General features: G+C 40.8%; 1 protein-coding gene across 1 annotated transcript; it reads right to left on the bottom strand.

The window, feature by feature from the left end:
• Positions 1-13,861: 13,861 nt before the first annotated feature.
• LOC147638132 (purple acid phosphatase 18-like) lies at positions 13,862-23,286 on the bottom strand. The gene is made up of 6 exons (XM_086798037.1): positions 23,089-23,286; positions 20,809-21,109; positions 18,636-19,012; positions 18,161-18,349; positions 17,965-18,053; positions 13,862-14,339 (listed from the first exon to the last, which is right to left on the bottom strand). Exons 1-6 carry the CDS (start codon positions 23,215-23,217, stop codon positions 14,141-14,143), a joined length of 1,284 nt encoding a protein of 427 aa, XP_086654163.1. The 5' UTR covers positions 23,218-23,286; the 3' UTR covers positions 13,862-14,140.
• Positions 23,287-26,642: the final 3,356 nt, after the last annotated feature.

Below are 26,642 nucleotides of genomic sequence, written 5' to 3' on the forward strand. Positions count from 1 at the left end.
GTACTAACTGCCTTTACCAAGTACCTTACATTTAGTAATACCAAATGGCTTGAGTATCTCACTTGTATATTTGTGCTTTAAGAGATGAAAATTTATTTAGCTGCTACTAGACCTCAATCCCCAAACAATAGTGCATATAAGCCCAAGATCTTTGATCTCAAACTCTGCACTAAGCATCTGTTATATTTGTGAGATATTTTTCTCATGATCACCTACATAGATATCAATGACATATACTTCCCTTTCTCACAAAAGTTATACAAATTTGCATATGAATGGATGCTTAAGAGACCAATACTCACAAAGTAAGCATCAATCCTCTTGTACCATGCTCATGGGGCCTATTTCAACCTGTAGAGTTCCTTCCGTAACCAACAAACTTTTCTTTTAGATTTGAGAAAACCATGAACCGTAGGTGACTTCTCCATGTATACCTTCTCCTCAAGGTTTATGTTGAGAGGAAAGCAGATTTTACATTATTTAGAAAACATGCCACCCCCTTGCATTGCCAATGTAAGAATGGTGAAAATTGTGGCTAACCTGGTTGTAGGAGAAAAAGTTTCCTGAAAGTCAAAACCTTCAACTTGTGTAAAACCTTTGGCAACTAGCTGTGCCTTGTACTTTTCCAAAGTACCATTATATCTATATTTGCTTTGTAAACCCCCTTAGAGCCAATTACATTATGCCTTGGAGGACAATCTACAAGGTCCCAAAAGTGTGGTTTTAAGTACCTCTGTACTTAAATAAAGGTAGTAGGGTCGTGAATCTTAAGTACCTCTGTCATAGAGGAAAATTGACAAGATTCTCCCAAGCCCTGTTTTGCTCCTCTAACCTTCTAGATCTGTGAACATCTTGAGGCACATTACCCATACCACTTAGGGAATGCCTTACCTTTTTATGGTAGATCGTGCTCTTGTTCTTCATCTTCAAAATCCATGTCCATAGGGAATAGGGTGGGTTGCCCTCCATCATAATGTGAGGAAGCTCGTGCTGCATGTGGAGGTTATGTTACTTTGGTGATTTGTTGTTGTATGATGAAGAAGAGGGAAGCTCCTCCTCCATCCGACGTGGCTATTCTTGGAATACCACATCATGGCTCACCTATGATCTTTTTTGCCTGAGGGTCATAAAGCCGAGATCACTTCGACTCCGTGATGTAACCTAAGAAGATGCATTTCTAGCATTTAGCATTTAATTTGGTTCTTTGAGCATCTAGAACATGTACATAACATTCACACCCAAAATTATCAAGCATGTAGCTAAAGGTTTCTTACCCAAGTAAGACTGTAATAGAGTCATGCCTTTGACGGCCTTTGTTGCACCCCAGTTAAGAATGTACAAAGATGTGTTAACTTCCTCAGCAAAAAAGGATTTAGGTAGATTCTTACCATTAAGCATACTCCTTGCCATCTCAACAATAGCATGTTTCTTATGCTTTACAACACCATTTTGTTATGGATTCATTCTTGGCATTTGCTTACTTTTTCCTACATTATGTGGCTATGTACCCTTTTTTAAAAAAAATAGTAAAAGCATTTAACGTTTTTCTTTTGATTTGAAGAGTTAGAGAAAGCCTGGTTCCCACCACCATTGCAACTTTGCATCCTCATCTCTTCATCCAAAATCCTTACCCTTCTTCTTTGTGTTAGTGGAGAAAGTGTGAACCCCTTCATCTCCAAGCTTGGACAGGGTTAACAATAGGTGGTACAAGGTCACCCTCTACATCCCTTGTTGTGAACATCAACACCAATGATGGTGTCCCAAATCTCATAGGAGAAGAGAATAGCCTTAAGCTTGAACTTCCAGAGAGGATAATTTTTACCGTTATGCTTTCCATCAGCACCGAATAGTGGTGGGCAGGGTTTTGTGGAAGATGTCATTTCTCTAAGGGACTGGTAGACAATAGCAATTAGAAAAGCCATTTTGTACTGAGCTAGAGCTCTAATACCATGTTGTTAGAAAATATGTGATATAGAATCCATTCTTTGGTACCTAAAAGTGTCTTGTTCAAGGTTAGAAGGCTCATTTACTAAAGTAACTGAGTGTTGGTCTAGTAGATAACTTTCTCTTGATTGAGGCATTGCCTTTTAGGTGAGTTAGGTGAGAAATCTAAGGGTGGTGGAGAGATTCAAGGACTCTAGGCACCACCATATCATGAGCCTATATAAACATGGCACACTACTCATTCTCTATAGAGCTAAGTAGAGAGAGTAGAGCCCACGCTTTGTGTACTTGCTTAGCGGCAGTTAATATACTAAGTGGTCCTTTGTGGAAATACTCTCTCTTTGGCATTTTCATTAGCATGTGTTTGTGTTATGATTAATGGTCTCTTGAGTACATTCCATTTCTCATTAGTCACATCTCATCTTTATCTAAGTGGTTGCATGTGTTTTTCTATTGGTGTGAGTTTGCTTATCTGATAATCATCTCCATTGTGTGATTCATTTAATCATTGCCAAGATTAAGCTCACACCAAGTCTTTTAACATGGTATCAGAGCTACCCTTATTGGGAGATTTCTCTATGTGAGAAGTGTGTGTGTGTGTACGTGTGATTTGTTCACAAGCATTTTCTCTTACCATTAAGTGACATTTTGGTGAGAGACTCATTGGTTGCATTTGTTGCATTTGTGGGTTGATTCTTTCTTCTTAGAGTGGCACTTTGAAGCATCAAGAAGGCTAATAGCCTTAACTCCTTAGTGAGCATTGCTTTGTGATATAAATTTCCCTTATGCTTGTGTAAGTGGCACGAGGGAGGGAAAGCATTAGTTTCTTCATCTTGAGTGGCACAAGAGAAGCAAGAGAAATCATCAATGAAAGCTCTTTGTAAGGAGAAGTAGAAAAGAAATCCATGTTTTTTATACCCTTGTGTAAGAGCATCATATTGCTAGTGTGCATTGAGAGAGAAGGTTGAGTACATCAACCTTGGTGCATTGGAGGCGAGTTTGGAGATCCTCTTCAAAGCCATCATCAACAAAGAAGTGTGGTAGAAAACCTTGAGCAGGCATCAACTTCAAATGGTGGCCAACATTGATGATTGAAAGCATCAACACAAAGAAGGTACCAAAATTTATTTTTTATGTGTGCAAAACGGAGTGATTAATTTGAGGCTTCAATCACACTCGTGCGAGTGTTCATTGCACCCATTCTGTTAGGGCTTTAGTAACCCACCTCAGGGCATCAAGCTTGGAGCCTTGGGTCTGAGAAAACACATGCAGCCGGCTGCCTGCAGTTTGTTTAACAGGCGGGGGTCTCAGAGCTTCTATGAGGCTGAGAATAGCAGTCAATTGGAGGCTGTCATTTGCCTAACTAAGCCAAGATTTAGCAACACCTTTGTAGGGATTTTGTAGCCCTTCTCAAGGCAGTTAAGCCTAGCTCAAGATCTCTCTCAAAGCCACAGTAAACCGCATCAACAGAGCTGTGGAAGAGCAACAAAACCAATAGTCAATCAACAAATTAATTGCAGCACCATTGGGTGTTTATCAACCCAATTGAAAAGCTAGGTGGGTGGCGCAGCTCAAGGCACAGTAGAAGGTTCAATTCGCAGCTCTACTTGGGGAAAAATCATAGGAGAAAGCAATCCTTGTGGGATATTTTCATCTTTGTGGGAGAGCAGCATTACACATGCATCCTTTGTGAACAGCATAATGTACATGCTCTGGAACTATAAAGAGCACACTTGCATTTCTCAGTGAAAAGGGGGAAAAGTTTAATGGTATGTGCAATCTATGCACTAGACATCATGCCTAGATTTTATCAAAACCAAAATGAAAGCCCAAGTGCATAGGTTAAAACAAAGCATTTGGTCCAAGACAATATCCAAGTATAAAACCAAGATGAGTTACCTGGAGGGAGTGGTCAGAGTTCATGTGCACACATCTTCATCTATTTGGTGAAGGGATTCTTGTGCGAATTTATTGTTGTGACAACTAGCTCCTTTGTAAGGTTCTAGAGCTATAAAGGAATTCCCTATTTGTGTAACACTATGTGTGTGTGTGTGTGTGTGTGTAAGGTTGAGTACCATGGCAAATATGGTGGGAAAGATATTTGATAAAAACAGATAAATTCGATGGCTCCAACAAGTATCATACTTGGTGCATCAAAATGCAAATGTGTCTTATATAGAAAAGACATGTGGGGAGTGGTCAATGGCACTGAAAAGAAGCTAAATAGAGATCCAGATCTGATTACCAAATGGACCAATCTAGACTCCAGAGCATTCTCTCATCAACCCATCAAGTGAGCTTAGCAAAGGCTTCCAATGAAGTATGGCTTAGGCTCAAATCCATCTTTGGGCAAACCAATGCAACTGCTAGGTTCTTCTTAAGGAAGAAACGTTATAGGATGGAAAAGGACGACAAAACCAATGTTGCTTCTCATGTGAATGACATTAGATGTATAATTGATTAACTCAGTGGTGCAGGTGTTACCATGATTAATGAAAAGGAGGCCATCTATGTGTTACTCTCTAGCATGCCTCCTTGTTATGAGCAGTGTGTCTCAATGATAGAAAATCAAACAAATCATACTCTTACCTTAGTGACTTCTGCCCTCATTTTAGAGGAAACCTGCATGGAGGTTTCCAAGGATTTAGCTTCTTCAACAGAAGTTCTAGTGGAGCATGCCTATTCTGCTACAGTTAAGGACAAAGAGAAGAAGACCAAGGATCCTCAGACCTGCTACTACTGCAAAAAGAAGGGCCACATCATCAAAGATTGCTTCAAAAGGAAGAAGGATGAAGAGAAGAAGGAGAAGGGCAAGGAAAAGCAACAAGAGAAGGAGGTGGCAAACGTTTCTGACACATTATTCTAGTAGTTTGTTATGTATGACATTTTATAGCCCATGGGAATTTATATCTTAGTGGTAGAGCTAATCCAAGCACACCCTGTGTGTGGTATGGATGCTTGATCAAGGGAGGGTGTTAGAAAATATGTGATCTAGCATCCATCCTCAGTGTGAGATCCTTAGTGGTACCTTAGAGTGTCTTGTTCTAAGGTTAGAAGGCTCATTTACTAGAGTAACTAAGTGTAGGTCTAGTAGATACTTTCCCTTGATTGAGGCATCACCTTTTAGGTGAGTCGAGTGAGAAATCTAAGGGATGTGGAGAGATTCAAGGGTTCTAGGCGCCCCCCTCTCATGAGCCTAAATAAACATGGCACACTACTCATTCTCTAGAGAGCTGATTGGAGAGAGTAGAGCCCATGCTTTGTATACTAAGTGGTCCTTTGTGGAAATACTCTCTCTTTGGCATTTTCATTAGCATGTGTTTATGTTATGCTTAGTGGTGACTCTTGAGTACATTTATTGCTCATTAGTCACATCTCATCTTTATCTAGGTGGTTGCATGTGTTTCTCTATTGGTGTGATTTTGCTTATGTGATATCATTGTGCGATTCATTTAATCATTGCCAAGCTTAAGCTCACAGCACATCTTTTAACACATGTAAAAGAATACATCATGCATTGTATATTAAAGAAAACTCACAAGAAGTAGGATCTTTCATAACATAAAACTTCAAAACTCAAATTCCACAATAACAGAGATAGTGAAGAATACTGTATTATTAAAGTGAATAAGATATAATAGATAGAAAATCCCCACACTCATATGCTTCTATGAAGGGAGCTTTGATAGTGGCTAATTTGGACCTGCTAATAAGATGGAGTTTGTATGCTAATAGAAGCTAGGGAGGAAACTCATAGTGATGATTGATGAACTATGTGGAGAAGGGGCTGGCCGTGTTTCTATATAGGTGGCCCTAACATGACCGCGTAGGTCTGTAGTCATAGTTGGTGCCACTGCCTATAGTGTAACTTAGTCATTAAAGACACAATAGATAATATGTAGAAGTTTCCCCACCTCCCACAACCATATGGGCTTATCTTGGGCCCCATTTGGGCCCTACAATATTAGGACAAGATGTCCAAGAGTAAGGTCTACCTACTCCATATGTGTACCATTATGAGATAATGGTCCAGTATAGCATGTAAGGCTATTTGGTAATGTGACAAATCTAACCCAATCCATCTCTGAAAAATATGGCCTCATAGGCTACCTTCTGGTGTGAATACAGGGATGGCACTGCTCTTCAACCATACAAACATGAGCTAGGCTGTATTATCCACGCAGTAGCCTAGCTCAAGTTTGTATGGCCTCCATTATTGATTAGTGGCATCCCCATATTCACACGAGAAGGTGGCCTATGAGGGTGGAGCATTGATATCCAACACTACCATGCTTATATTATATCCTCCTTGAACATTAGAGATCCCTATAACAAAATGCATGCTAATACATTCCCATTTCATCTCAGGAAAATCCAAGGATTGGAGGGTTCCAGGTAGCTTGATTCTTTTTGACTTGGCTTTTTGATAGTTAAGAAATGTCTATGTAATTCAGAACTTCCCTTTTCATGCTAGGCCCAAAGAAAGTTTTTCTTATAGAGGTATGGGTCTTGTCGTATCCTAGATGAGCCACCATAGGACTATTATGAGCTTCCACAAGAACTTGTCTTCTAAGTCGTCCCATACTATCTAGTACACACAATCTTTTGTTAAAATAAAGATTCCCTTCATCTCTAAGATGAATCCTTCTATCTTTGGTTTTTTTCCCTTGTTGAAGTTTTTGGCCCAAAAAATTGGTCTCCCATCAGTCCTTCTTTGGTTTGATGAGATAGAGATAGCAGTAAGAAAATATTTTTACTAATAGCATATGTAGCTACATTTTCTTTTCCTAGTCTAAACTTATTCTCAAAGTCATATTCATGTAAATCCAATTCAAAATCTTATGGTTGGTAAACCAACTGAAACTTATTCCCCAAAAAATAGTACCTCCAAATCTTGAGAGCATGGATCACCATGCCAATAATTACAAGTCATGGATTAGATAATTCTTCTCATGGGGTTATAGCTGTCTAAACTCATTGGCCATGGGTTCATCTTCCTGCATTAAAACTATGCCAGTAGCCTGACCACCTACCACTACTTTGAAGGGTTGAGAGAAATCGGGAAGTTTTAACATGGGGAAGGTTGCTAAGATAACCTTAAACTTATCAAAGCTGCTCTCGTGATTCACAGTCCACTTGAAAGGCAACTCCTTTTTAAGCATTCTTGTAAGCAGGGTTGCCACTTAACAATAATATGACACCATTTTATTAATCCTAAGAATCCATGAACTTCCCTAATTGATTTGGGGGGGGGGGGTTTGGCTAGCAAATGATAACTTTAACCTTTTGATTTCGTTCTCATTTACCAAGTAAGTGAGATTGTTATCAAAGAACACACACTTGCTTTTCTAAGCATAAAGCTGATTTTCTCGTAGGCTTTCTAGCACTTTCTGAACATGGTTCTCATGTTTAGCTTTGCTCTTACAGAAAACAATATATCATATACATCTGCCATCAATCTGTTAAAAGTTGTTGGAGCATTAGTTAACCCAAATGGCATGACAAGAAACTTATAATGCCCATATCTAGAGTTAAAAGCAGTCTTAGGTATGTCCTCTTCTTGATCCTAATTTGATAATATTTTGACTCCATGTAAAGTAGTGAGGACCATTAAGAAGTCTATCAAGGAGTTCATCGATGCAAGGTACATGGAATTCTTGATGGTACACTAATTAAGGTCCATATAATCCACACATAATCTAAGGGAACCATCTTTGATCTTTTGAAACAATATAGAAGCTCCCCATGATATACTAGGGTGTATAAATCCCTAGTTTAAGAGTTGTTTCGCCTTAGAGCCTTCAATTCTATTTCTTTCGACACGTACATTTTATAGGCTCTCTTTGTTATCTTTGCCACTAGGACGACTAGTAAGGTTCGAGCCTCATCTCATGGTCCTTCAATTCTATTACTTTTGGCACATACATTTTGTAGGCTCTCTTTGCCACTAGATAACTAGAATTGGTTCAAGCCTTATCTCATGGTCTACTTTCCATAGAGGTGGTAATTGAGTAAGCTCATCTAGAAATACACCGCCATATTCACTGAGCTATTCTAGTTTTGTAACCCTCTGAGTGAGACTCTAAGTTTGTTGAGTTTGATTGAGTAAATGCTTAACATTTTTTTGAGACCCTTGATAGAACCTTGCTAGACAAATCATTTATAAAAGTACAATTCCTTGATTGCACAAGTTATCACCTTGCTTTCGACAAGCCAATCCATTCCCAAGATTCCATTGTAAACTCCTAGAGGTAATACCATGTTCACCTTTAATATTACTTGTTTTCAAATGGGTTTTCTCTTCTCTACCACTAGCCAACTTCACTTTAAGTTTACAAGAAGATTTTATTGTTTTAGGATTTAGCCTTTTTACATATGACCGCCAATAAAAATGAATGGGTACTTCTAGAATTGATGAGAAGGGTGAATGGTACATTGATAGCTTCAACCATGTAACATTGCTTATTTCACCCTCTGTCTTCAACATCAGCATCATGAATGTGGCCTTGATTGAGTAAATGCTTAATCTTCTTTTGAGACCCTTGATAGAACCTTGATAGAACCTTAATCTTCTTTTGAGACCCTTGATAGAACCTTACTAGACGAATCATTTATAAAAGCTACAATTCCTTGACTGCACAAAGTATCGAAGTGCTTTTCTACAAGCCAATCCATTCCCAAGGTTCTATCGTAAACTCCTAGGGGTGATACCGTTTTCACCTTTAATATTACTTCTTTTCAAATGGGTTTTCTCTTCTCTACCAACTTCACTTTAGGTGTATGGGCATATTTACCTATTTTAAGATTTAGCCTTTTTACACATGAAGGCGATAAAAATGTACTTCGAGAATTGATGAGAAGGGTGAATGGTATGTTGATAAGATCCCTCAGCTTCAACCATGGAGCATTGTTTGTTTCACCCTCTATTTTCAACATCATCATCATGAATGTGGCCTTGTTCATCTTCTACATGGGTGGCACTGGCAACAGAGGTGGCCTAGGTCTTTTCATGGAATTTGGATTCCTAGAAGGGTTGGGTTTGTACTGGCATTGGTAGAGATGGCTACTACAATTGCTCCACACTTAGAAGCCATATTCCCCTTCTCAAAACATTTGAAACATCTCCCTTCATCTTGAGCTCTTTCTCTACGCTTCGGAGATAAATAGGATCCCTCGATCATCTTGGACTTCTTTTCTAAAAGATTCTTGGCGGATCAAAACTTCTTACTCCAAAGGGTTGATTATTGTGGCCTTTGCCACTAGCATTGGGATGGGAATATCTGTTCTTGCCTTTAAAAGAGCGTAAAGGGGATTGACTCAGCCGAAGATTCTCGAGTTTAGCCTTAGCCTAGATGACATCATCTATTATCGATGTCGGCCTTAGAGATTCCAACTCACTTGATAGAGGAGCTTCTAATCCAAGCACAAACCTACTTAGAAGTAATAATAATTTCTTTTGACATATCAAGAGCATACTTCAATTCTTCATGATAAGCTTCCAATGGGCAGTACCTCCATGTACAAGAAAAGAACTATTTTATGTTTATATGGCTATGGGTTGGGAGGAGGTAACAACTCTTCCGCATGTCCTTTATCTAATCCCATGAGAGGTCACCTTTGTTCAAACCTTGGGTTGGGAGGAAGTAACGATTGTCCTTTATCAGATCCCATGAGAGGTCACCTTTGTTCAAACCTTGGGTTCAACAAGCTAACTTCCACCAATGTTGGTTGGTCCTTCAAGCTTAAGATAAGCCATGATAACTTTATTGGCCTCTAATTAGCAAGATTAAATTGCTCCTCCATTGAGGGTATCCATTCTTCTAAACTTTCCCCAACATTACACCTATCCCCTAGGAAGGGTCTTGGTTGGGATCAATAGAGAAGATCACTCAAATCATCATATCCATAGCCGGATTACACTATCCAATGGGGATGGGGCACCTCATTCAGGATGACACAATTTTGAAAGATAATAGAAATGAATATTCTTAGAGTTATTCAATCCACTCTATTTGTAAGTTACAATCTCTAAGAATTTCTTTTTCCCAATTATTGTTTTGCCATGATGTTCAAAACTGAACCGCCATCACCTTGCAACATCCTTTGATCCATACACATCTTGAAGCGTGCTTAAGTACACAAAAGCATTAACTACACAATTCCTTTTCGTCTTTGAGGGCCTTCTTTGCAGTTTGGTGTAGGGGATGGCTTCAAGCCTCTTTGATTTAAGAAAAACTTTTACCCTCTTCCTACAAGGTGCAGATAAGACTGGAAGTCACCAAAAAGTGGTTGGGTGGAAGGTATCAAGGTCCTTAACAAGATGTTATATTGGTTCCTTTAGTCTTATAGGGAATGGGGCTACTCCAAGCTTGATAACCTTTATGTGACTGAGACACTTAACCTCCAATTTAAGAAAGTGGTTGTTGAAAGGGCTCTTGATCTTGAAATATCATTCTAGCCTTGTAAGTTCCCTATAAATTAGGACTGCCAAATTGTCTTAGTGCATCTACACAGACGTCACCTCCCAAACGGTGGTTAAGATGTTATTCTAAATGCTCCACTCATAGGAAACCTGTCTGGGAACCATGAATAATGAATGCAAGAGAGCTGGAACTTAAGCCCACAGCTGGTGGTCGCTTTGGCAAGACTTTTGTAGGTAATGCCTAGGAGGGTGATAGGATCCCACTGTCAAACCTTAAGACCTTAAGACGATTGCCACCCCCCTCTTTAGGGACAAAGTGGATGAGGCCCTCACTGAGCCACTCCATAAGGTCTGTCCTAATGACCTCATTAAAGGTCATCTGTAGGCCGGCTTTCATGAGAATTCAATGCAAAGGGGGTGAGGAAACGGGAAGCCTATCCTTGCAACGGCACTCTGGACAGTGGTTTGGGAAATTTAAGATGATGAAATCACTAGTCACTGTGTCCCTTGAAAAGAGGCCCATGCATGGTAGCGGTACTCCACACGCTGAGACTCGATGGCCTGGAGAGTGGTGCTAGCAGCCTCTCTATGAGTCACTATCTGGAGTCTACTCTCTAGGCCTCTAGGTGTTGGAGAGATTAGACAGTAACGTAGGCTCCACTCTAGGCCATTGGCTGGAGACCAAAAGTGCTCCATCCAAGGCCGCAACTGCAGTGCCTGCGTGGAAATAGAAAGCCTCCCACATCTCCTCAATGCAAGAAATGCAAGAGCATATAGATCAAGGAATCTGGAATCCTGGGGAATCCTCCTACCAAGGTATATACCTACAATGGCACCCCTATTGTGCCACCCCTATCGCAGGCCAACTCATCAACAAAGAAAATGTAAAGGCAAGCTAGGTTCAGGTCCTGGTGATCTAGAAAACTCAAGGCTACGAGGAGGGTTTCCGAACTCCATCATCCTCGCTTCAAATGAAGAAGAGCTCCTTCCAGGCGGGCCCATTCCACTCCTACCACCTTGGAGTTGGATGGACGATCCTCTGAGGACTAGATCATGTTACGTCAACACCCCCTCCCCCCCAAGCACCAAAAATGCCAGGGGGAGGCCTATGCAGTTTTATCTGGAAATTCATACAGTCTCTACTCTCACTGGGAGCATAGATGTTGAGGAGACTAACGCCCCGTTCTCTCAATAGACAAAATCACTCATTGGGCTGTGCACAGGACAATGGCACCAGACTTAGTCACCTGATGCTCTTGAACAATGAGCACATCAAGGTCACCCCCTATGAGGGCATGCTCTAACTCCTCGCGAAGAAACATCTTCCACTTGTGACTACAGGTATCACCCCAGAAAAAGAGGCTACGGGCTCTAAGGCTCACCCTCGTACCACCAAGTGGGACAACTTGGTGGTGGCCCATTCCTTGGCACCACCAGGATGATCCTCCTTTCAGCGAAGATATCTGTAGATGCCCCTCTCAGCTACAAAGCTGGTGTGCAAGAAGATGAAGAGGTGGACTTCCCACACCCCCTTATCAAAAGCCACCAACTCCATCCATGCAATCGGCCAAGTTTGGCCGATGGCATCAGTGATATTCAAATCACCAAGGTGGGAGAAGCTGATTGCGTGGTCTCAGAGACTGCTGTCAATGGTGGCAGTCCTACTCCATCTTGGGGACGACACTCAGAGGGAAGGAAGAAACCACCACTCCTACATCCATGAAGGTAGGGCAGGAGTGGTGCCAGATGGCACAAACTAGGAGGAGCCCACCACCTCCATGAACGAGCTATAGCATCAAGCAGGCACTTGGAGAAGGCGTAGTCCACAAGTGTTCCATGAGTCAGGAGGAGAGGTGTGTTGTTGGGGGGGTTGTGTGAAGAAAAGGAAAGCTACAGGCTCACGATTTGAAGCCCTAATGAGAGCCCTCAAAGGTCACAAGGAGTTATGAGAGTGGGACAAGGCTAAGGGTCCGGCCCTGTTGGGACAAGACATTGGGCCACCTGGCCTGCAAAATCTACTGGAGACCCTATGGGAATATCCTAAGATAAATGCTCATAACGGCAACTATCACCTCGGGCTCTGCACCTGTGACGTGGTACGCACCACATCAAGCATGCATGCAGCAGTCGGCCACACCTCACTCTTGCTCTATGGTAGGCAGCTGCTATGGCTCCTGCAGACGGAGGCTTGGGTGGGAGACTGTTAGCGGGGCAGCAAGCATTGCTCAGCTTAGCTAGCCATCCAGACTCCGAGGGCATCGCTTCCAGGTTCTCACATTGTTTGTCCCTCGTTGGATAACTACGATGGCAGGCGTGCGCTATGACACACCTAGTGGCAAATGAAGCATTTGTATGGAAGACCAAAAAACTTGATCCGCTATAGGAAGCTAGAGCCATCCAACTGTGGGATTGCAAGGTGCCGAGGGGGGCTCTCCAGTGAGGCAATAAGAACTGGGCAGTCTTGCTACCCTTGTGGTGGTTTGTCGTCGCCGCTGTCGGGGTTGTTGGGGGGGGTACTCCTTGGGCAATCCAGGGAAGCAAAAACGAAGCTGGGAAGCCAGTCGTGCCCACTAATAAGTCTGTGTTCGGAGAGAAGCCCTGCCTCCATCTCACCCTGGAGAGAAGCAGGTGATCTGCATCTGAGAATTGACAGTTAAGGGCACCCTCGTTTGGGGGAGAAGCGGCTTCTGTGGAGTCCTCCCAAGCTGCGTTCAGAAAATGGGCTGACGAGCTCCTGCTCGTTATCAATGCACGGACGTATCCATGTTTCATAGCATAGGGAGAGACCTCTTCCAGTGATCCACAACAAGAGAAACGGTAATTCCTTGAACTACTAATCCTTCAGGGGTTCCCAAGGATTAACACTCATTAGTCATCATTTAATGGCATGAATATTTGTTCAAGTAGAGAGTGCGCACATGTTATCTAGAGTTTGACCAAGCCCAAGCCAAGAGATGAAGCTTTTTGTCTTGCATGGCAGGCTCGCTGATTGCAAGCTGATAGCCAAAGTACCACATGTACCAGAGCTTGCTAATTGGAAGCTAATAGTCCATCTCAAAAGCTTATCTTTCGGTGAGCTTAGTGCATACAATCCAGAGTACCCAAGCCACCTTTCTTATCCAGTCAATCCACAGCAGACGATCTGGAAATGCATGTATGGTTCATCTGCAGTGGATAGATACAAAATTCATCTGAACTTGAGGTTTTGGCTGGCTCTTCACTCAAAGCTGGTACACCCTAAAGTGACCATATTTCTATTGGTTCTTAGGTAAAATAGAGAGAACTACAATTCACTCATGGAAGGTCACTACAGGTTTTTAAAACAATTCATGCATATCAAAAGGTATGCTTTGCCATATGATTATTAATTTTCTTCATGGAAAACGTTAGATAAAATTCAAACAGTTCTACTCCCAAAAACACAATTGCTTGTGTGCATGTGTGTGCATGTGTGTGTGTGTGTGTGAGAGAGAGAGAGAGAGAGAGAGAGAGAGAGAGAGAGCATCATTCAACTTCCCAAGAATCAAAACCTGAAAAGTTCAACCCTGTACAAAGAAAACTTTCGAACCTCACCAATAGTATCAACATGTATTTTGGCAAACTCATTCCATACGTAGTTTGCAACAGCCATACCCGCACATATTATAGGGGTTCCGACTGGGTATATTGACATGCATTCTGTGAGAAACAGCCTATCTTTCACTCTTTTAGGTGTAAAAAATACATTGCAATTGTGTTCTTTAATAGCATGTCCGATAATATATTGTGTAAGCTTTATGACGGCATCACTGATGCTGAGCAAACTGACATATTTACCATGCTTTGTAACCATAGCTCATCAGCCATAACTGCAGTATTATCTTGATTTCGATGCCAGCTCCAATGTGCGTGGGTTGCATTCACCACCTTTAGGATACCATGACCATAACTTGCCTCACGATACAAAGACCACTCAGGCTTTGGATCTTTAAAGCTGCATTACAAAACCAAAGAAAGATGTTAAAAATGTGTGTGTGTGTGTGTGTGTGTGTGTGTGTGGCGAGTGGTATACCATCTACTCGGAGCTGATGCTGCTCTCTTGTTTCTATGTTCTTAGTATTCCATGATGAGTTTCCATGGACAGTTTTGTATCACCCCAATGAGATAGCTATTTTTATGTTTTCTTTCTGTTTTATTTTCCATTCCATGATGAGATATGCCATGGACATTATTGTATCACTTTGGTCTCATAGGCCCATTGGGTGTTTAGTAGATGCTTAATATATCTTTCTTTCTCTCTCTCCGTGTGATGGCCAGGCGATCATCACAGATAGACGCCCCACATGAACGCGGGCCTATGAGACCAAATATGCCTTGGAAATGGCAATTTGGAGTTGTAATGACATAGGGGGGTTAAAGAGACATACACAGACAGAGATGTATTTTATATAGAAACTCACCAAAGCCCTCAAAGAGGGCTACCTGATGTCACAGAATAATTTCCTATGGGAATCAGCCTTCAGGAAACGACCACACCACTGGAGGGGTGCGTGGTTCAGGGGGTGCCGTACCTCTTTAAGCACCATCTGCGACAATGCTCAAAGTGGTAGGACAGGATGAGGAAGCACGCACGGTTTATGTGGATGCCACTTGCTAGGCCTAGCATGAGAGTTATACAGTAGTTGCTACTTCCCACCAGAAAACTCAAGGTTTGCACATAGTGAGACAGAAACATAGTTGCAATGAAGAGCGTTTCATTCAGTTTCAATGAAACGAAACGTTTCGTAAACGTTTCATACGGATGAAACGTGTTTCATTCGTGTCCACCTCGGAACTGTACGATTTAAGCGTTTTGATTCTTTAGTTTTAACTTGAAAACATGTTTTAATGTGTAAATGATGCATGTTTAATATTGTTTTGCATGGAAGGCAACATATTTTTTACATATTATAAACTTATATACAAATTTTGGGGCCTATAACCCCCCTGTTTTGTATGAAACGTTTTTGAAACGTCTCAGATTTGAAAGAAACGTTTATGAAACGCGTTTCATGAAACACCTGGCAACTATGGACAGAAAGTGGGGAGTCATATGCATGTCTATTTGTTGACATTGTAGAGTTCTCCCAGCAGGGGGGACATACTCTTACTAGGGGACTTTAATGCTCCGACAGCAGGTAGGCAAGTGCAAATGTATGACTTCCATGATGATGTCATCAGATTGTCAAAGATTGATTTGGATGACATGGGATTACAAAGGAGCAACAAAGATGAAGGGGGTGTCGCAGCTTATGGTAGGCACTTCCTACCTCAGGGCATCTCCTGCTCTCATACCACAGATCCTGAATTTCATCATCCCACCCCCACCCATTTTGGCCAACCATGCATATCTCTCGTTTACAGTCTCTTGCCCCCTTTTGACTCGCACACCTAAGCTTGATCATGTATACGAGGACCACTTATCCCATTGAATCCCCACCCTAGATCTCTCTCTTACATCACAGCCCAACTCTCCTCTATCATCAATGACTCCGCCCATGGTAGCTTCTGTTGGGTCTGATCCAAGACTGGCCAAGGATCATCTGACGTGGAACAAAGCTTTAGGCTCACCTCCCAGCCACAAAGTCCATCCGAACCCACCCTCGAGCTAGAGGCCACAGCTACACCCTAGCCAGAGCTTCGGTATGGGACGCCAAGTCTTACCATGGGACCAAGCATTGTCCCAAACAATGCTAATACAGATTTATACCCAGTTTTGGATTAACAAATTGATCACTCAAATCAAGAGGCAAATCTGATTTGATGCTTTACATAGGTTTAGCAACACTTGAATCATAGTTGTCTCCGTACGATGTACGACAGCATATCGTTCAGAATACCATACGGACTTGTATAGGTTTTATCACCTTTATGCTAAAAGTGGCTTGTGTGATGCATCCAATGTTGTACCGGCTGTTGCAAACTTCTATTCGCAAAACGGATAACACAAGCGTGTTCGCAGCCCTTGAAAACCCTCGAGGGTGAGACGAATTGAGCCGAAACGCAGAGATCAAGCCACCATTGCATTTTCCCCAAATAAAGTAGCGTTTTGCTAATCGCTAGTTGCCGGCGAATTGGTTGAATTGAAGCAAGTGGGGGCTGCACCTACGAGCTGAGAAGAACCTCTAATCATTGGTTTGAGCAATGGTGAGATGTATGAGGAGAAATCTAGTCTTAATCCATAGCGAGAATCGGGCAAGCCTTGATTTGAAACCACAAAATCCCTCCAATGCTTGTGGGTAGTGGAGAAGATGACCACAAATGAAAAAAAATGAGGTAAAAGTGATTAATCACTAATCAAGATTAGTTTAGATAACAAGATGAAGCTAATCATGCTTAAAGAGAGTGGAGTAGATGATAAGCAAATATTAAACACTGAGAATCATGGCTCTAACACTATGTCAGCACTCACAAGCTGATCAACCATGGAGCTACGGGGGATGGAATCTCTCCATGGGAGAGAGAAGAGGAAGCTTGAGCACACAAGAGAAAGCAAATTGGGCAAATACAAGATGATTGTATTATGTTTGATATGAATAAACCACCCAGTACAATACCCTTTTATAGGCACCAAACCCTATCTTTTGACTCTAACTAAGAGGTTGCTCACACCTAGAGTGTTCACACCAAGTTGGCTATAGACCTAATGACCAGATGCCCATATCCCCATGTCACATGGTATTTTGGTGTATTATTTCAACAGAATCAACAAGGCTAAGGTAAGCTCTTGACTTGAAGAGATGTTGTAGCACCACTAAAGGAGTTAGTGACAACAACGCGGGTTGGTTAGAGCCCCTAAAGGCATGTCACACGAGAACTCTAGAACAATTACCATACCACTTATCATGATTGTACATCTATAGCATGCTAGACAGTGACTGCATAGTGAGCTGCATATGACTAGGATTAGCTTTTCATTTCAGTTTTTCTTTCCATGATACCCACGACATGGACTTGTTGTATACAGATTTGTCTCATAGGCCAATCTGGCCTTCCGTAGAGTTAATTTTCTTTCTTTTCTTTCTCATTGTACCCACATGAGCTCATGATGTGCATGTACTCATATGGTTATCGTAATGTTCTACCTTTGGGTCTCACAGACCCACTGGATCTTTTGAAGGGCTAAGGAACTGATGAAGAATTGTTACACCAGAATAAGCTTCTCATCTAAGACCAAAAGCTTGCTGAATTACAACTTAGGTCAGAGACACCTTAGAAACCAATTTGGGATCTAACTAGACCTTGACATCAGAAACTCTTGCAAAGTCCAGTTTCGTGCTATTTCAGCTGGCAATTGTTCAAAAAGGATGACTTGTTGAGGTAGACACCATTGACTGTATTAAAAAAGCATGGACTTGCCTTTGAATGAGGGCTGAAAAGTTATGAAGTTATGAAGGTCGAGACTCAACAAATTAGCAATTCAAAAGAAGGTAGTAACATGATAATATATGCTACTACGTCAGCTTGACAGCTACAGCACGACATGATTACTATAAAAAACAATAAGTCCCAGATGAGGTGACAAGAACTTTTTCTTCAAGACATTTATTGAGCTTTTTGTTGTAATAAAGAGGCATTACTTGTGAGCAAGTCCTTCTCTGTTTCCACCAACCCCTACGGTAATATGGAGGATACCACATGCATCAGCATTCCCATTGAAGACCCTAGACTGCAAGAACCCACCACCAATTGAGTATCGTAAACATATAAGTATGCACAGGCATGGAGAAATGGCCATTTAGATAGTGATTTTGCAGAGTGCTAATGATTCATTACCGTGCGTTCATATGCATGGACATGGCCTGCAATCAATAGATCAACTTTTGCTTCTCTTAAAATGAACTCCATGGATTTCATCATCTCATCACCATCACCCTGATGTTTAAAATTGCTATTATACCATGGTGCATGAAGGACTGCAACCAGCCAGGGGGTTCTGCTTCTATCCACTTTAGCCAAATCAGCCTGATAGATATGTTGAAAGTAAGTAAGTAAGACGCAGCCATATGAAACATGAGATGGACTCTTCAAGCTTAAAGCCTTGCATTCATATCAGCAGAACCTTAAAATAAGTTCTTTACAGCATAGAAAACCCAATCATTTTACTGGAAAAAAGTAACTACATAAGATTTTGTTGGTATCTCTATATATGCTGTCCACAAATACATGCAAAGAGAAATAACATGATACAAAAGAATAAGATTCATAATGAGCCACAATGTATGCACAGACGGTACAAAACTGGACTTACCTGAAGCCATTTGTACTGATTAGAGTCTCTGCTAACATCCGCATAGGAGCCAAGCATGAGGACATGGACACTAGCAACTTCAAAGGAGTAATAAAGATTTGAATCAGAACCACTCTCTTTATATGGCATTTTCCATCGAGTGTTGAAAGATCTGAACGAATCCACTACTAATGGAATTGTCTCCACCTCATGGTTTCCTTGAGTAACCATCCACGGCCTTGAGCTTGCCAATGGCTCAATCAGATTTCCAAATGAATCCCAGAGTGGTTGATAATAGTCAGCATATGATAGATCACCAGGAAGTAGAAGCACATCATAACTTGATTGTCGAACGTGATTCAGAGTTGAAGAAGTCTCATCTGTTTGTCCAAGATCACCTGTATGGGTTCTCACTAATCAGCACTAAATTTTTCAGTTTACTTCTTGAATTGTAATACCACTTACAAGTCCATAAAATCTCTCTCTCAAAGTGGCAGATGTGTGATAACGAGACTACATTTATTACTTTCTACTGCCTTTGTCTCTTAGTATGAGCACACAAGGCCGAATGAACAAAAGAGAGAGTAGAGAGAGAAGACACCACACTAGGGGTCGAAATAGCCTTGGGCCGACACACCCTCCCCCCGGCGGAGTTATATTAGATAAAACTCCTTGGAGGAGTCTTTGCCACTTGCTCTGGACTTTTTTTCATCCTTCTTTATTTCTACCTAGTCTTGATGTAAACCCATCCTAGATAATACTTCTTCCACCCTTTTACATGTTTCTTGGGTATCAGAAGCTGGCTGCATTTTATAAGCAAAACACACATATTCATAAACCAATTTATCTATGATCCTCACTAGTGCATGCAAAGTACAAAAGTGTACTCTTGTCAAGGGGATGTCAAGAATAGGATCCCACTTAGGATCTACTCGTACCATTTGGCCCCCCCACGTCAAACAAATTGATCACGTGTAGGACACCCTTCTCTACCTGTTTCTTCCGTCACTTTCTTTTCAAAACTTTACTCCCTCCCTTTTTTCTTTTTTTCTTTTTTCTTTTTTTGCGCACGTTGCGTTTTGCATGTCAACAACCTGTATTTTGATGCTTCGGTGACACAAGACCATGGTGCTCATCGGGCTCGGTTTGTCCGACACCCTGATTCACCACGTGGATTTCACCAAAAGCTCAAAATCCTCGCCAAAAACCATCAGTCGATGCATTGGCAAGTGTGTACATAGAACACTTGTTGGTCCAGAAGTTCACACAAGCTAAGCTATCAAGTCTTCCTTCGCTTCTCTCTGTAATATCTTGCAGTTGGACGGATAGGCCTTACAATGCCTTTGGCATCAACTTCTCAATCTCGTGTTTGAGCTAACTTGGGCTGAGTCCAAGAGGTTTCACACTATAAATGAACTTGAGCTGTAGTCCTTCATGCTAAAAGGTCACTATTCTCAAAAAACAATTACAATACTCGTGCATAAATGCCTAGCATACTCTTGTCACGTTATCTAGCACCTCAAAAGTCTTGGCATAGGCCAAGCTATTCTTCAAGCCTTTCCACACCAAATGCTTGACAAGCACAATGGACACAAATACGCCATGAGAGGAGCAAGGACTCACCAAAAATTTGAGCACCCCACATTAAGTCATCATGGAAAGCTGTTGACTAACTGGGATTACTTCTTTTTTAAGAAGCATTCAGCAAACTTCATCAAGTTTGGCATGCCTTCATCAGTACCAATAAATTTAGAATCATGGTTTGTACATGGATCAAACAAAGGACATTTCATCAAACCAGGTTGCTTCAACTAGAACTTAAGAAAATTTATTTTATTTTTTATAAGTCTGTAGACATGGACACCACAGGACAACGAATAGACATGGATCTCATGCCAAATCATAATTCATTCTAGTTTGCCTCAGTCAAACCTCTATTTTCAAGAAGTGAGGACAAGTCTAGAAAACCTATTTAAAGAGCTACAGAAAACAAAAACCTATGAGTTCTTTCTATGAGCTGCACATGAGCAAGCCCCACATGCACCTGAACTGACAATGACACATTTCCCTACTGTGTCTTAACGTTTTTCTCCAAGAAAAAAGCTGTAAGATTCTGGAAACTTGGAGTGCTAAACCTAAAAAACCCTCTTTTACACTTTGCACACAGCCAAATCAAAAAAGTTCCCATTTTTACCAGCAATCGCAAAAGTTATTGGAGTTTGTGGACCAACAGCAGGTGGTGTTTTGAAGCTGTATTCTAAGCCTGCACCTCCACATTTGTAGTAGTAAACAGTGCTTGAATCTAGGTTTCCAAGGACAACATTGTGAACCTGGCCAGACTTGTAAAAAAGGAAACTGTAGAAATCACTATCCCCATACGCAGCCTTGTTGTATGTCCCAGATGTTGTCCCAAACTCTACCATGGAAGGAGCAGAAATGCCAACCGTGACCCAAGAGATCCTCACACCATTGGGTCCTGCTAAGGAGATGTGCACCTGCAAATTTTAGTGAACACATTAGCCTCTCTCTCTCTCTCTCTCTCTCTCTCTCTCTCTCTCTCTCGGTCATAGGAAATCGTGGTACTCTCAGGTAATTGAATGGTTTCATGGGCACCGCCTCCACATGGTCCGCCTGCCTCCCCTTCAGTACAACCTAGATTCTCCATTTTTGGATCTCTCGTGCCAAGAGATCAACCATCTCATTGAGCTGGACTTGCTAGGGCTTCACACGAGTCAGACATGGGTGTCCCCACCAGTGCTCACCACAGAACCTCACTTTTACATAGCCTTCTTGGAGACTTTGAGAATGCACATGCCACATACCATGCGGTTAGAAATTGGCCAGCTGAGGGTATCTTCTCGTCGCCTTAGGGTTGAGTCTGGCAGAGCCGAGGGCATCCAATGAGATGCATGTATATGCAAAGTATGCACCACTGGTGAGGTGAAGAACGAGGAGCACTATTTGTTCAAATGCCCACCTACTATGCGGTCCGAGGGAGATTTCATTCTCTTCCGGAACGGTTTTGGCCCCCTCCAAAGAGGTCATGCTGAGGCTATTGGAATCCATGGTTCATTCTAAAAGAGGATTAATCACTAGGCAAATGCATTATGGCAAGCTAGAAATGAGATTAGTGATAATCACATAGATTAAGCTAAAACACCAACATAATGACAAGCTCAGAATATGGAAATGGACTTACCGTTCCCCCCCCCCCCCCCCCCCCCCAAAAAGTCTGCATCAGACCAGCCTTGGAGAATGGGCTGAAATATGTCTACACACTTGAAAGTGAGACTATAAACTTAGGTAGCACAACAAGCACCTAAGTGCCAGCCAATGTGGAATGCTTGGATCTTGCATGAAGCGGGAGAGGAAATCTGCAGTAAAGCACACATCCGGGATATCTATCTTATCAAATTGTCAAGTTCTGGCACCGTGATTGGTGACGTGGCAATCACGGCGTGATCACTGTCCACACACAAACAAGTGGGTACACAAACAAAGATACACGTAGCCGCAAATTTACCTCCAGTTATGTCTTCACTTTATCTGGTGGATCAATTTCCTAGCAGAATAAGAAGCAAGCCAGTGTTGCTCTGTCCTCGACTGAAGCAATTGCTTCCAAAAAAGGGATCTGGCTTCAAAAATTACTGCAAGAGATTGGCATATCTCGTCCAGACCCTTTCACACTCTTCTGTGATAATCACTCATGCATCACTTTGGCAAAAAAATCCAAAGCACAAAGCATGTGAACCTCAAAATTCAAATAGTCACATGCATCTTGAGTATGTATCGACTTTGCAAATGTGGGCCGACTTCCAAACAAAACCTATTCCACACTCCAAGCATGAAGAGTCTTGTGGAAACATTGGCTTACTTGATAAAGTCAGTCTTAAGGAGACGTGTTAAGGTTAATATAATTTCAAGGTTTGTAAAATAGTACTTGACTTTATCCTTCAATGATTCGGCTTCACCCATTACCAGGGTTGAAATTTGAAGGCCTACCCTAACCTTCAATTTGAAGGCCTACCCTAACCTTCAATTTGAAGGCCATGACCTTCAAAATATATATGTTTGTGTAAAATTTAGAAAAAAATTCAAAATATTGGCCTTCTCTGGCCTTCTTTTACAATCCTATTTTCTAAGAGGCCTTCTCTGGAAGGTTTGAAGGGCTTTGTTGCCCTCTGAAGGCTTCAAATTTTTCAGCACTGCCCGTTACTCCCTACAACCACCTCCAAGAGTCTACCTAGTTATCTCACAAATACCACCTCCAACCCCTCGGCAAAAACAGGGTCGCTTGTACCTTTCTCTGTCACACCTATCACTCGTCGTAAGCTTTGTGGTCTCTCTTGACTATCAGGCGAAAGCAAAGCTGGTTCCTTTATTACAAGGTGCTACAACAGTGCTGTGTCTTGCGGCTATTCTAACATGCGGAGCCAAAACAGTCTCCCCCATCGAGGAGTTCATGAAGGGTTACCTGGCTCGGGGTGGAGCTGTGTTGGTCCCAATGAGAGAAGAAGAGATCGGATCGCAGAGAGTGGCGACCACATCCTAGCATCAGCAGGGTTGGCGCGAGGGCCACAATCCACAAATACTGCCACACCATTGCGGTCCGAGGGGCTGCTCGTCTCACCAACACGAAGAATTTATACTGTTGGTGTCATTAAAGTAAAAAGCCCCCATTAAAGCTTTAAGTAAAAAGCCCCCATGGAATGTCTCCCAAATGATTTAGGAAAAAGTAGCCCTCTATACACACACACACACACACACACACACACACACACGTGGCAATCCCTCCCCCTTCTTCTATACTACTCATGGCATGACTCGTCTTCTTCCGGTAGGAGATATTCTTACATGCATTAAAATACATACATGCCTACATCTTAATTACATAGATATATGCCTACATCGTAATTAAGTAGATGAACACACATCATTATTTAAGTGAATTGAATGAGACACTATATAAGTAGAATACTTGTTTTCTTTTGTCAACTACTCATCTTTGCACAAACTTCTCAACACTTGTTAAGCGTCACATATTTGTTCTCTCTCTCTCACTAATTATGATTACTTAAATAAATCATCCCAAAAAAAGTGTAGCCAAAAAATTATTCATAACCAAAAATATCCTTCCTCATGAAATGCCAATAGTGTCAAGTTCTTAATAGCACAAAACACTCCATAGAGCTCTATCATCATTCGTAAATAAATTTATAAGTCATATATATATATTACTCTTTACTTTTATTCATCTCGTTTAGAGAACTGTTGTGGCGAACCTTCAGAAGAGTCTTCAAGCAAGCGGGTGCCTTCTCCTTGGAGGCGTACCCAACCAATATTTCCAAAAAAAATGTTAACGATTGTAAGACTTTAATGTTTAGGATGGAAAAATTATTGAAATTTAAACCTTGCTGTGCGAGCTAAGGGAGGTGTATGTATAGGCGACACGATAGGCCTATAAATCTTGAATCCAAAGGGACCATATTGTCTAGAGCCCATACATTGAAGATCTATGTTTGCAAGCCCTCGGTAGTCCATAAACATGACAGTAACATATGGAGCTGATGAGCAATGATCTGTAGGGCTTGATTGTAGAGTCCAAGGACGCCAAATCTTTCTGTCCAAAGGTCTCGTCCATACAACCCTAGCAACAATCTTGGTTCAAAAGAATAGAGATATTCCCTATTCCAAAAATAAATCACTCAAAAAAATACACAAAAAAGTGTTGACATACACCACAAAATAAATGTGTAGAATGTAAGTTTCCATACCGTAAAACACATGTACACTCTAGAGATCGATTAAGAGTGATGCACTTACTTGCCCTTCCCACATATGAGGATCTAAATACATAAACAATAAGGATTATTAGCTTATAGAAAACAATGAGAACCATATTGTAGTAAATAATACGAAAGAATGATTAATTGGATTAATTAATACCTTAGATTTGTTGTCCCTCACCAAATATAAATGTGAACATTTTCTTGATGACATCCTTAGTGTTCGTTAAATAGAAAACCCTCCTAAAATTCTCTCCAATCGACACATAGAAAACTCTCTCTCACTCTCTCTCTCTCTCTCTCTCTCTCTCTCTCTCTCTCAATTCATAAGTAAGTGCATATATATATATATATATATATATATATATATATATATATATATATATATATATATATATATATATATATATATATATATATATATATATATTACACTTTACTTCTTTTCATCACACTTACTTGCCCCTCCTAAGAAGGAGGATCTATAATATGAACAATAAAGATTAATTAGACAATGAGAACCATAATTACTAATTTAGATAACTGTTACCTAGGATATCTTACCTGTTACCAAATATAAAGGTAAACGTTCTCCTTATAACATTCTAAGTAGTCTCACTCACCATTCAAAGGAAAATCTTCTAAACTTCTCTTATGCGTCAACCAACATGTAGAAAACTCTCTCTCTCTCTCTCTCTCTCTCTCTCTCTCTCTCTCTCTCACACACACACACACACACACACACATTGTGTGTGCTTGAAAGAGAGAAATTGAAAACACTTTAATTTGAGTAAAAAGTAGATCTCCTTCAAATTGATAGGTAAACATCTACATTTTAAATAAAATTATGTCTCTTATTAGAACAAAAAACTAAAGACGTCAAAGAAGAAGATCATTTAGTTTTGTAGGAGGCATTGCCCTTTGGAGCAATTGTTCTACTACCAAACAGACTACATGGGGGTAGTAAACCCCTTTTAAATCTTTTTGCTACACAATTCATAAACATCACATCATGCATAAAAAATCTTAACCTAAATTCATTAAATATCAAAATATTTTCACTTTCATAGGGACGAAATACTAATATACCTTTTTTTGTTATTGTTCATTCCAGGTAATGGTCGTGGGCCTGAAAATGTATATCTAATGTCATGATATACTCCACGGCCAACCACTTGCCATCCGTCCAAAGGAGATTGACCCAAGTAGGTTATATGAAATTGAAATTGCCCTCAATGTATATGTTTCCTCATAGCATTGACCATGTAATAGCCATGGTAAATAAATTGACACTCTTCATTATCGTCTATAATCTCAAAGAGAACCATTGCAAACATGCGCTCATTTGGAATGCCTCTATAAACACAAACTTCAATATCTTCCATCATAAAATTATGCATGCCTTCTTGTACATTAACCAAACTTTTTAACTTACCCAGCCTCGATAGCAATTTCAAGAACCTCAACCAACAGCTTAGCGGTAATAGGTGCTCTCCATATTTGAGGATCCGCACGGGGCGATAGTTTTAGCTTGAGATGTGCTATCAAACCAAAATTAAGAATAATGCATACATTTGAAAAATGTTACCATGAACAATAATGTTGGTGTTGATGATGAAGGTAAAGAATTGGTCATCCTTCTCCTAATGAATATTGTCTCATATAACACAATAATAAATAAGTCTAGGTCAAAACAAATCTTTAATCAACTTTGAAAGAAGAACAATGTACTCAAGGATCACATTGAATCTACTTGTGATATCTTTGCAATCATTTGGATTTACTTACTTTAACAACATAAAATGCCACATATAAAGATCGCCATGAGTAGTCCAAAGCAATTGCAAGCAAAGATGTCAATATCATATTCACTACCTTTTGGTAACATGTCATATGTATTCATCTAGATGCCATATCCAAAACCTTTTTGTACACAACACTGATTGTATAGACTCCATCCAAAGTTGCATTGCTACTTTCATTGTCCACATTATCTCTCACATACACTTTCATTGCATCTGATGATCTAACACGTGACATAGAAACATATAATTGTCTATGCATAAAAACTTGGGTAGCCAAGTAAAGCCCAAAGACAATGTCTATCCGTGAGACTTATTTATAGTCATACCAAATGCTAGCCTCACTGGAAATTATCTCCTCCTCATATCAAAAGGAAGCTGAACTGTAGTTGCTATGAATGTTATCCTTGGGATAAAGATCCTATTACCAATGTGAGTGC

This window comes from Cibotium barometz, chromosome 5, assembly GCF_041138505.1.
Source record: "Cibotium barometz isolate CiBa-2024 chromosome 5, ASM4113850v1, whole genome shotgun sequence".
Classification (NCBI taxonomy): domain Eukaryota; kingdom Viridiplantae; phylum Streptophyta; class Polypodiopsida; order Cyatheales; family Cibotiaceae; genus Cibotium; species Cibotium barometz.

Excerpts from the sequence above, each read along its gene's own strand:
- LOC147638132 (XM_086798037.1), bottom strand. The coding sequence starts at position 23,217 with ATGGTGTGGCAGTATTTGTGGATTGTGGCCCTCGCGCCAACCCTGCTG. Across the intron at positions 19,013-20,808 it reads AATAACTTTTGCGATTGCTG|GTGATCTTGGACAAACAGAT; the intron begins GTAAAAATGGGA and ends GAACCCATACAG. Across the intron at positions 18,350-18,635 it reads ATCAGTACAAATGGCTTCAG|GCTGATTTGGCTAAAGTGGA; the intron begins GTAAGTCCAGTT and ends CATATCTATCAG.